Source organism: Lethenteron reissneri, chromosome 44 (assembly GCF_015708825.2).
Source record: "Lethenteron reissneri isolate LAM-NWPU_2019-01 chromosome 44, ASM1570882v1, whole genome shotgun sequence".
In the NCBI taxonomy this organism is placed as follows: Eukaryota; Metazoa; Chordata; class Hyperoartia; order Petromyzontiformes; family Petromyzontidae; genus Lethenteron; species Lethenteron reissneri.
Window position 1 is genome coordinate 7,538,932 of NC_083822.1, and position 12,205 is coordinate 7,551,136.

Genomic DNA, 12,205 nt, shown 5'->3' on the forward strand with positions numbered 1-12,205 from the left:
TTGATTTTCATCTCGGCAATTGCTAAGTAGAGTCGACAGTTGTGTAAAAGTGACGCTTTTCGTTCTGCAAAGCACCTTGAAGCCCCATCCACCCCTTTAGCCGTACAGACCATGTCAACAAGCGTTGTGTAATATCCCTAAAGTTAAGAGTTTTACAAAGTGCATTTTAAAAATGTTGTTTAAAGTAATTTAATTGCACTTGTTTCATTCCCTTCAGTAGTTCAGTAAAGTATTCCACTGTAAATCTAAACAGTCATAAAATCATGCATACCACCACATAGCATATGATAAAATTACAGTTGCGTGCTTTTGTTATTTTTGCTATAAGGAGCTAGGCATGGGCATATGCATCAATGTATATACTAAACCCAATTCATCCCTGTAAATACTGCTCCGATGATGATGAGATATGTATAACTCAACGGCCCAAGCTGTTATACTCAGTCACGTAGCAGTGGTTCTCAAGTGACTACTACGCAATGACTGCCGCAACCTGAGAAAAACGACTTCGATAACAAAATTACTTAACAATTAAAACAAATATTCGCGGGCGATAATCAAAACCCACACACTTGCAATGACAACGTTGTAAAATACGCAAAACAATCGGAGCCACTCCGACTCCTCCCACACGGGATTACACAAAGCGTCCCAATTCGTAACGAGTTTTGATGTTTAGAAGACGCACCTCGGTGTTACGCAACATTCACCATAGGTTGAGGAGTTCCACAGCGTAAGCGGTCGCGGTTGTGTTTGGGTTCTTTAGTTAAGCAGCTGCTGAAGCTCGAAGCACGCAGAGCGAAACGTCGGACATCATGCCAAAATACACACGGTCCAACCGCGAAAACACATCGGACGGCAACATTGGGCGTCCTTCGTAAGAGAAGCGGGAACTGGACACTTTTTTTTTGTAGGCACCACTTAAGAAAACTTTGTTTTTGCCGGATGGTGTGAATTTGAGTTTAAGATCAAAGATCCTTTGTGGTGCCCTTTCCGTGTGATGTAAAATTATTATTCAACGTTCAGGATTTAATTGCTTATTCCAACGGCTGAAACAACCATCCTGGCGTTTCACCCGATTGTAGGTGACTGAAACACGTGCACCTTTTATCCAAAGATCTGACGGGCGAAGGAAACGTTTTGGCAGAATGTGAATCGCTGTCAAATGTCTCCATAAAACTGAAGTCCGTTAAAACTATCACAGAAAACGTTTTCTTTACGTTGTGTTCAATCCATGTTAAATCAATAACTGCCCTGTCTGATAAAACCGTTTTGAGTTAAAAGTTTTAAAACATACACGATCCCTACTGGATAGCAAAAGCAACTGCAGCCATTAAAACGGCTGTCGTTCGCATACTTGTACCCAAGTTACACAGCGAGCAAGTTAGGATTAACAAATTACTTGCCATTAAAATAAAAACACCGCAGCCCTGCCCTTCTATCACCAGCTTGGCAAATTACATATTCAATTCGAGATATGGGAAGCCTCAAAAGTCCATGAATAGACGTGTTTGGTGGGGAAGGATTTGGGGGGGGGGGTGGGGGTCGGAGTTTCGCATCACGCGTCGCCCTCGAGGCTGTCGGTGATGTAGTTGCAGTCGAGAACATTCTCGTAGTAAGCCTTCTCCACGGCTGTGTTCACGGTCCAGCCCACCACACTCACATTGCGCTCTTGCCACCACCGCACGTAGTCCCTGCAGCAGACACGTGCCGAGACAACTAGTGTTGACACGTGTATACATGGATGTTGAAGGTCTTTTGCACCGTACGTAAACAACCATGCGATCTACAACTTTTTTTAACTATTTCATTTACCAGGTAAGGTCCATTGAGCTGTATAACTATTTTTTACCAGCGACTTGGCCACAAATGATAGCTCAACGAAGTGGCTCATCATGTGGAAATTTATAGCAGCCAAACACTCTAAACGCATGTTGCTAAATGTGGAGGGAAAAACCGGAGGACCCGGAGAAAAATCCACGCGACCACGAGAAGAGACATGCAAACTCCAAATATATAGGCGTCAGAGTTGGGATATAACCCACGACCTCCTGTAATTAAGGCGAGGCAATTAACATCTCGCCATTGCGGCGGCCCGAATCGGAGGTGCAGGGCAGGACAACAAACTAAATACAAAAAGCAGTTGTAAATAAATACCAAGATGTGCGATAGGATTGAAAAGGCAGCCACGCACACCGGGCACTGGCAGTTTATCCCTTGAGCTGCGACAATGTAGGACTAACACAACATCCATGCAGACTGGTGCTAGCAGTTTCCCGCACCTCCAATTAGCACGGATGGCTACGTATGGTGCGAAAGAAGTTCAAAATATGTACATAGTTTCTCTCTTTCACTCTGACTATGTACGACTAACAAGCGAGCCATTCGCACCGGCACTTAGTTTCTCACTTTTACTGCAATATACTGCAGAATTAACTAGGCAGTCAAGCACAGCGGATATGACATCTGCATGTTGCAGTCCCTACTATACACGAATAAACTGATTTTCCTATGTAGGCACGTTTGCATTTTGGTTTTTACAAGCGTAAAAGCACAAAACGTGAAACAAAAAATTGGCGGAGGCACTCACTGCGATATGACGCTCTTGTGCATGAGGACGGCGGAGATGCCGCACAGTTTCCACAGGAAGTTGTTGAGACTCCAAGCCAGCGCCACGTCCATCAGCATCTCCCAGCGGTGGCGAAACCATCCCCGGTGCAAGCGCTCTCCCTCCAGCGTGTGACTCAAGACCCACGGCCGGTGCGTCAGCGCCGTCACCACCGCGACGTCCTTCTGCCGCATCTGGCGTGCGTACGGAATCGGAGACACGCGTGCTGAAGAAAAAAAGTGGAACAAAAAAAATTGCTTGGAAGAGACCAGTGGCGTACAGAACATATGGGGGTGGTTTGCTTTACTCCCATCGACAACGCCTGAGCTACTTGTGACAGACGTGTGGATCAGAAAACATGTATGGTGACCAAGTAAAGTGGAACAAAAGTATAAAAGTGCGTAAAGAGATATGGGGAGGCGCAGGCTTGGAATTACATCAAGAGACGCGAAGAAGAACATGTGGATAAGAGAACACGTGCAATGTAGAGGCATTATTATTGGCTCAAGAAAAGTACACGTGCTTGGGAAAGACACCATGGCTATACAAGACGATGACCAGTGGTTGAGACCAACGATGGAGTGGCAGCCAAAGGGGTGAAAACACGCCCGGAAGAATGGACGCCAGCTCATGTGCAGGTTCTAGATGGAATGTTACATCCTGAGGCAATGAGAGATGGAAACAGCTCGCTCCGGCAGGCCTTCGTTCAGCAGTGGAGGAGTCAAGGCCGATGCAATCGTGATAGGGTGTCAACCAAGGTCCAAATGAGGAGCGGTTGTTCATTTTACAAACAAAACTCGTGCAGGAGAATAGCAGAGGGCAGGAGGGGTCGATTGGATGCAGTGGGAGAAAGTCTTGGCGATATTGTCGTCTTCTTCTTCCTGGCGTTTTCACCATTCATGTGGGCTCTACCGCCTTCCTGCTTCCTCTTTTTCCACTAATTCCTGTCCTGGGAAATCAACTCCAAATCCAATCCATGGTTCATCACTTAAGAAAACTTCCTTTCCCTCGGTCTGCCTCGATCTACCCCCCTCCCATGTGCTTCAAACCTTCATGGCATTTCTTCCGATGTGGTCTTCCTCTTTTCTTACGCACGTCCGCCGAGCCAAACTGGGTCAAAACTTCCTTCATCTTGTCTGAGATGGGTGCCACCCCCACTCTTGCCTTCTTCCTCCTCGTCTCTTCGTTTCCAAACCGTTCCAGTCGCAATCTCTCAGAGCCATCTCTTCATCCTCTTTTATGCGGCGCAACAACATTTGCTCCTCCCTGGTTGTTCAAAATAAAATAGCACAGTGGTTTGTAAGCACATATGATAATAAATCACAATGGTCGATGTTTGCTGAGTGGGAGATCACTCTTTTTCCCCCTGTTGCCTGGAATTCCCTTCCATATTCTAGTACAGGTTCAAAACTTATTTGCTGCCTGTCTTTCCTTATTAGTATTATATTATTAAACGAAGTTCTCCTTTGTCCACGATGCCCATGCCTCACTGTTTCTTCGAGAATCCTGAGATAAAGTTGCATTCAGATGCCATATAAATGCCAATTAACCTTACACGTAGGCTTTTCACGACCAATACTGTGATCCGTAATTACATTATTTTGCGTTAGATCATCGTGCAGGGATGTCAACATCATAAATATAACCCTCCACTACCCAAGAGCCAATCAAATCAAGCTGTTGAATTAAAAAAAACATGCCAATTGATATGGGGTTTCAGCAAACTGGAGTGATGAAAGGTCCAAGCAAAAATTTGAAATTTTTATTTGTATATTTGCCCATGAGACAACATGATTTGATTGCTTCTGTCGAGTGGTGGAGAGTTATCTTAAACAAATTGACATATCTACATGATGATTGAACCATAAATGCAAATTGTATTGTATTGCAACACTGCCTAACAACTGAAAACACATCTATTCCACTACAATGTGTTGAGGTCATTTCATTCAACAAAATACAATTATTATACAGCATCTAAATGCGACCGCATCCCAAGATGATGCACAAAAACAGTGGGGATGTTTAATATAACGAAAGTGGCAGTCATAGGCAAAGGAATAAAGGAAGGTTCTTGAGTTTGGACTTTTAACAGAGGCGTGGAGGGTCAGGGATAGGCTGAGGTGGCAGCAGAGTTGAATGAGTGACCACCGGCTGAGCAAAGGTTGACGGGGGGCTGTAACGGAGATCCTTCATTGCTGTAGGCCAATGTTTGCAAATCAACCAGATGTTCCTGGTAAAGCACAAACTGGCTCAGATTAAAGTGAGCTAAACCAGCCGGCCACCGTGCACGGACGTACACAACATAAGCCAGACCTTGATAGCAAGTGAGCCTTGCCTGACACGCAGCTCTCAACTGCACTGCAATTAGATATCCAATAGAGAAAATTGTAAACCAATAATTAAACAGCTCTTTATCTTGTAGATGCATACAAGGCTAGGTGTCCAGGAATGTCTGACACGAGTTTGAAACTTGTCAACAACATAAAAAACCCTTAAATGAGTCAAGCACTATCTTCAAGATAAGAGCTGCCTGTTAATTGCATTCCATTGTCAAATAAGGTTGTTTGGACCCAGAGTTCTCTGGATTCGGCCCAGATGAAAACCACCCATTAATGGAATTGGCCAAACAGTCAGCAGGAACGTCCTTAATTTTTTTTTTTATACTTTTTTTTTTAAACACGCTTTAATTAAATGTACTATCCGAGCTGCCCCTCCCCCTGCTCCCTTGCCCCATCGCCCCTCCCCTCCTTCCACATCCCCGCCCCTCGGCGTGGCTCCCCGAGGCTTGCCGTGACGTAAGGGACCGTGGTGATTTACAGCCAACGTGAGTTGAGCGCGGACAATTAGAGCCGTAAAAAAAATGGTTAAAAAATATTTATTTGTAATTTTCAATGATAGAATATAGTATTGTCATCAGTATGACATACCTATACCAAGTTTGCAGTCGATACGACATTGGGAATACGGTTGAAATTGAATTCCAAGATTTTTGGATACGACAACACATACAGTAAGTTAATTAAAAGCGTGTAAAAAGTTTTAAAATATATGTTTTGGATTTTTTATGATAGAATATCGTGTTGTCATCAATATGACATACCTATGCCAAGTTTGCAGTCAATAGCACATTGGGAAGTGTGTAAAAATTGAGTTACAAGATTTCTTTTTTGAGGATACTACAGACCAAGTGAGTTAAATCAAAGCGTGTAATAAGTATTTAGACACACCGAGGCTTTCCTGTGTAAATAAAGAGTAATGTTACGATTATGGGCGGTCGTGGCTATGCACGTGGCCTGTAATCCAGCACTGTGGAGGTGAAGGTTGTTGGACCTCACAAATGTTGCCAAATTCAATTTCTGTGGGGGTCGAGGTGGTGCCATACCCTGGCTGCCAAGAGAAAGCTGCACAGCAATGTGCAGACTAATATCATCTGTTCCTTCTGTGTGAGATAGTGTTTCCCCCTCACACACATAGGTTTTGCCCAGGCGCTCAAGTTTAATTCCACATGGTAAAACACTAAATTAGCTGAAAACATCTTAATATACAGAGGACTGCAGAGCTTTGCAATTGTTGGTAGTGCCGACTCTCTGTCTGGCTGCTTGTCTGTGGTTGCTGAGCTAGAGTGAGATGCAATTTGCATGCCCTATGGTATATAAAACTAAAATATTATTCTCACCATATAAATGACCCTGGGGTCAAAGGAGCAGACGATGCTCTTGTTGTAGAGTTCCGGCCGGGATTCGTAGATTTGTTTGAGCACCGTAGACGACTGCGACAAGAGAAGACAACAGCCATTAGGGCGAGCATAATCTCCTTGACGGCGCATCCCAATCGTCGATGAATCCGGCCGAGATGGAAAAACTCGAAATAGACATTTGTTGCCTCCTCAACCTGGGGCCAAGAGCCATCCACGACCAGGGCATGTGACCCGATTAGTTATAGTAAGTCGGGAGTACACTTTTATTTCACTCGGAGATGGAAAACATATTAGGACAACATGTGATATGATCTAATTCGAAGTCGACATGACATTGGGAAGATGGTTTAAATTGAGTTACAAGATTTGAGGATACGACAACAGACAGAGTGAGTTAAATGAAAGCGTGTAAAATGTGAAAAAATATGTTTTGGATTTTTTATGATAGAATATAATCTTGTCATCAGTATGACATAGGTATATCAAGTTTGCAGTCGATAGCAGATTGGGAAGTGGGTAAAAATTGAGTTACAAGATTTTTTGAGAATACGACAGACGGAGTGAGTTAAATAAAAGCCTGTAAAAATGCCTCCTTCCCATATTTATCTCTGCAGAACCACGTAAAGAAATCTAAGTTTTTCTTTTATATATAACTCTTCATACACAAAGCCTTCTAGGCATGGTTCAATAGAAGCAAACTCTGGACTAGATTTGATATTCAGTGTCTCTTCGACAGGGTCAGGCTTGCTTGAACCCATGCTAGTAATTTGCCCGATGTTTATAGGCAAGGACTCTCTCTGCCAGATATGGCCGCTAGCTTAACACAAATCTATAAAATACAAAATAATCATCATCGTGGCACACAACTGTGGATTGCACAAATGCTGTGAAACTCCCTTCCCGTGGAGGTCAATATGCCATATACCCTGGCTCCCCATGAGAAGGCAGTATGGTAAATATGGACTCCATGTTTCATCTGCATGGGATGAAGTGTTGCCCCTCGCATTCGTGGGTTGTCTCCAGGTGCTCCGGTTTCCTCGCACGTGGCCAAACATCCCGATATAGGGCCATAGAGCTTGGGCAATCAATAGCACTGGTACTGGCTGCCTTTCCGCTTGTCTGTTGTTTGCCGTGCCTTTGAATCTATACAAAACTGCACGCGGGATTGCAACTTGGTAACCTTTAAATGCTTCAGTTCGGCGAAGTAAGACCCGCCACAAGGCATGCAGCGGGACAGAGTGTGCCCTATGTGCCAAGGTGGATGGAGGCATACAGAAACCTTTTCGGCGTCGCCCTTCACATCGAAGTAAATGATGAGGTTCAACTGGAGACACTCGTCCACGGCCTCCTCCAAGGTGGGCACCCTCTCGCCCTTGAACTGCTCGCTGCGGAACGATGCAAGGCACAAGCGTACGGATCCCGTCAAGCACGCAGGGCGACACCCAGTTTGATCAGGGCCTGCAGATTGTATGATTGAGGATCATATTTGGATTTTCTTTGCTTCCCTTTTGATATTTTACCACCGCTCATGCCACAGCATCATCGTGCTTATCAGAATCAGAGCATTATCACCAGAAGCATCACCATCAGTGGCAGCAGCATCCCACGCAACATCAGCAGCAAAGCTACATTGAGTTTGATGGGAACATGGGGCTTGGACACCCCTCTTTGTATCAATTTCTTCCCTGGACTGTTTTATCACCACTCATCCCCCATACCAGGGGAGAGCAGCTGCACGCGCTGCAGGGCGGTGCGCCCACTGACCGGAGGCGATGGTAGGCGGAGGCGTCGAGGTTACGCAGGTTGGCGAGTGAGATGGCACCGATGGGGCCGCTGCCATCTGTGGTGCGGTCCACCGTGTCGTCGTGCATGAGCACTGCCACTCCGTCCTCCGTGAACGCCATGTCCAGCTCCACAGCATGCGCACCATTGGTGGCTGCCTGCTCGCGCGTGCGGGTGGAAATTCAGCGATCACATATGTTCGATACTCACTTGGGGATGTAATGAGTTCATCGGATATCGCAAACCAAGCAGGTTTCGGTCTGATTATTACAACAAAAAATAGCTGATGGCTCTCCGATGTTTTCGGGTTGTACCACGTGTTGATTGGCACGATGTCCGATGTTGCAAACATGTGGATATTTTTTAGAAACGTGCATCATCAAATTTAATCTGATAATTTTTTGGGGATTCAATGGTAACCGAGCTGAGACCGTGAACTCACGCAATTATGATGAATCTGCTTTAATCATAGGCGGCTGCCTGGATTTAAACCCAAGAACACAGAGATGCCAATTCAGCACTCTGACTTCTTAGTCACCTGGCCAGAAAAATACCAGGAGATGGCAGTAGAGCCCCTATTGACCTTTGTTATCGCACACTAAATACAAAGATCCTCGTATAGCCCGGCAGGTTGTTGGGGCAAGTGCTGTTGGCGAGCCAGAGGTCGCAAACGGGTTTTGATTCCTTACCCGTACCCGGCCGCACCAGGGTCGCAAATAGGTACCCGTACCCGGCTCCGGGTACGGGTACCCGTTCCCTACCCGTACCCTACCCGAAATGAGTGACAAACGGTTACTCACCAGTGACTCACGGCTTACCCGTACCCGGCCGCACCAGGGTCGCAAACGGCTACCCGGCCGGGTACGGGTAGCCGGGTACGGGTAGCCGGGTAGGGTACGGGTATCGGGTACCCGGTTGCGACCTCTGTGGCGAGCCCATCCGCATCCCCACCACTATGTTATATGTGCTGAAGGGCGTTAAGATAGAGGTGCAGCACCGCAATTGCTTGCTCATGCCACTGCTTGAGGATAAACCTCCACAAGAGGGTACTCTGAGGAGCCCCTCTGAGATGTATTAAGGCCTACTCTTCCACACTGGCCAGTCATGTTGGAAGAGAGTATCCACTTTTTACCCCATCACGCGCGACCTGCCAATCCAGCTGTGTAGCCATTTATAGCACTGAGTGCAGAGGTGGGGGGAGTTTAAAAAAGGCTCCGGTTTCAACTATCACACCGGGAGATCAAACCGATGACTTGTGAATTGCAAGTCCAGTGTACTAACCTTCAGTGTCTGTGACTGCAAGTCACCAACCTTAGTGTGGGTTGATGTAGATGGGGTGCATGGATGTGAGAGCATATAAGTAAGCCCTATTGAAAGCTGGCATGCATGTATGTTGAACTTCATAATATAGGTTTTTGGGTCAGATCGCGTTATTTATAAATGTGTATATTATGAATAATATTGGTCGCGAAAGCCTATGTGCTATCTTCTCACGAGAATAATTTTATTATGTTTTATTTTTATTATTTTATTACTTCCCTTCTACGTGACTTTACCGAAGGAACCAAGAAGATGAATCCCTGTAGTCACGAAAGCTTTAAATCGAAACCTACGTGTTATGTTGAACTTCTTTCGCACGGTACAACGCCAGCCGTGCTAATCGTAGATTTATAGTCAACATGCGGCTGTTATAAATATCCACGTGGTAGGCCAATTTGTTGAGCTATAATTTGTGGCCAGGTCGCTTCTGCAAAAGAGCTACATAGCCCTTATCTGAGGTTAGGGTTCAGGGCTTCGATTAAAACTTTAAGAGGGTTTTTGGTTAGGGCTTCGAGTTACAGTGAGACCTCAATATACGTCTTTAATTCGTTCCAGAAGGTAGGACTTATACCGAACATGACGTATACCAAACGAATTTTTCCCATAAGAAATAAAGGGAAAGAAAATAATCCATTCCAGATTATAAGGAATTATATTTTATATGGCATATTATACATTAATGGGGTTGTATAAAATAATCTAGACACTATTTATTACTAAAATGCATACATAAATTATGTCTTTTTTCTTGACTTGGACCTGGTTGAGGCTCACCAGGTTTGAGTTTTACTAAAAACCTGTCCATTGAAGTTTGTTTTTGCCTTCTCCTATGAATGTTCCTGAAGTGTGACATTATCTGGTCATTCCACACAATACTGTTACGGCTTGTTGGAGCCGTAACAGTATTGTGTACGCGGAGACTCATCCAGACCCATACAAGTTCTAGCAAGCGCGTCGCATCCCAAGCAAGACGTCGTATCCCAAGACATGTTTTTTCTCGTCAACAGACGCCGTATACCAAATTCGACGTATTCCAAAGCGGTCGTATACCGAGGTATGACTGTACAGTTTTTGGAGTTAGGGTGTAAGAGTCAGTATTTAGGAGGGTTATGATTTAATGGCCAGGGTTTAAGTTTTCGGGTTATGGGTAGGTGGTTTAAAGTTTAGGATTTACGATTCAGTTTTAGAATGTAGCCTTTGGGAAAGTATCACGGCACACTACTTCTGCTGTCACAAACCGGCAATGACACTCAACTTTTGGGCATACGTCTCATTCGACCACGGTATAGACTCTATATATATATCTGACCAGGTGAGGCCCACGAAACTCTATAGCTTCTTCACAAGCGCCCTTGCCAACAAACCATAAACTCCACGACCTCCCGCATACCAGGCGACGTAGTTAACATTTCGCCGCACCAGTGGTGGCCCATCGTCCCAAAAACTCGACGTTACTGTGGCCGTAGTCGAGTAAGTACACATTGCTGTCACCTTGCGCACTGCTGCCATGGTGTTCTCCGGTGCGTCGTGGCCTCCAGCGCGATGGGCCACGGCATGGCCATGGGGCCCTGGGCCCGACCGTGGCCTCAGCACCTGCAGGGCTCTCTGGCGGCACACGGGCTCAAAGCACAAGCTCTGGAAGCCGCACAGAGATACAAAGGCGGCCGCGGCACCCCCACCACCGCCGGCTAACAAGGTCCGATTGCTTCGACTTCGCGACAGAATCAGCAGCATCAGAGGCAGCAGAAACAGAAGGAGCCACAGCGAATTCCAGATCAGAGACATCGTCACCACCATCATCGGGGAGTGCATCGATCAAGTGGATCGATGGAATTGTGTCGACTTCGATTAGAATTTGAAGGTTTGGTGGGGTTTGTTTTTAAAGATCCGGTCGGTTGTCAATAGACTTTACAGAAAGAGCCAAAGAGTATGGATCCCTGCAGGTCACGAAAGCTTCGAATCAAGATTTGATGTAATTGTTGTTTTGTCATTCCGCCTTCCCACAACGGGCGCGAACCGGCGCGTCGTTGGTAGTTTGGTCGGGAAATAACCCGCAGCGGCACACTGACCGGCGTGGTGAAGTATGGTCAAATACCACCCGTGAGCGCCACGCAAACTATTATTATTCTTCTTCCTCTTCCTCACCGGCGCCGGAGCGCATCGACGGGCCAGCAGCAGCTGCCGCTCCGTGCCGTGAACGACGGAATCGAATCGCGATCATCCCGCGATAACCACAGAATCGATTCTTGCGTGGGGCGTGAGCGTAGAAAGGTGTAATCGATTCCGAAATTAAATTAGAACGGAATCGATTCCCGTGAGGAGCGGAGCAGTTAAATCGAAGCGTACAAATTTCGTTGTAGAAAAAGAATCGATTCGTGATTGACGGGGCGGGGTAGTTGGGTAGGTGCTGTGGTTATATTGGCGCTGGCGCTTTGAATGCCTGAGTTCGAATACCGGACCACGGCCACGTTTCACAGCTCGCCCCTCGTCGAAGAGCCCCTCGCGAAGTGGCGCGCGTCCCCCCCCCCCCCACGTGACCAACCGGCACCAGCCTCCCCCACGTGACCAACCGGCACCAGCCCCCCCCCACGTGACCAACCGGCACCAGCCCCCCCGCCCCGCGGGCGTCTGACTTGTGAGCAACGCGCGCTCCCATTGGTCCATGGACCCGGGGCCAACGGCCGCTCGCGAGGCGAGGTGACGTCACCCGCCCGGGCAACCCAAACGGCGTTGCCGTGGCAACGAGACGCCAGCCGAGAGACGGGGGGAGAGGGGGACGGAGAGAGAGTGGCAGA

General features: G+C 46.6%; 1 protein-coding gene across 1 annotated transcript; it reads right to left on the reverse strand.

Annotated features, from left to right (window-relative positions):
- Positions 1 to 173: 173 nt before the first annotated feature.
- On the reverse strand, positions 174 to 11,939 carry GDE1 (glycerophosphodiester phosphodiesterase 1). The gene is made up of 6 exons (XM_061570110.1): positions 10,902 to 11,939; positions 8,073 to 8,248; positions 7,588 to 7,693; positions 6,288 to 6,380; positions 2,591 to 2,802; positions 174 to 1,694 (listed from the first exon to the last, which is right to left on the reverse strand). The coding sequence occupies exons 1-6, from the start codon at positions 11,220 to 11,222 to the stop codon at positions 1,559 to 1,561; spliced, it is 1,044 nt and encodes a 347-aa protein (XP_061426094.1). The 5' UTR covers positions 11,223 to 11,939; the 3' UTR covers positions 174 to 1,558.
- Positions 11,940 to 12,205: the final 266 nt, after the last annotated feature.

Bases quoted from the DNA above. Each gene is read 5' to 3' on its own strand.
- GDE1 (XM_061570110.1), bottom strand. From the start codon at position 11,222: ATGCACTCCCCGATGATGGTGGTGACGATGTCTCTGATCTGGAATTCG. The intron at 8,249-10,901 runs GTGACAGCAATG...ACGCGCGAGCAG, and splicing joins CCATGGCAGCAGTGCGCAAG to GCAGCCACCAATGGTGCGCA. The intron at 6,381-7,587 runs GTTTCTGTATGC...CTCTTGTCGCAG, and splicing joins TGAAGGGCGACGCCGAAAAG to TCGTCTACGGTGCTCAAACA.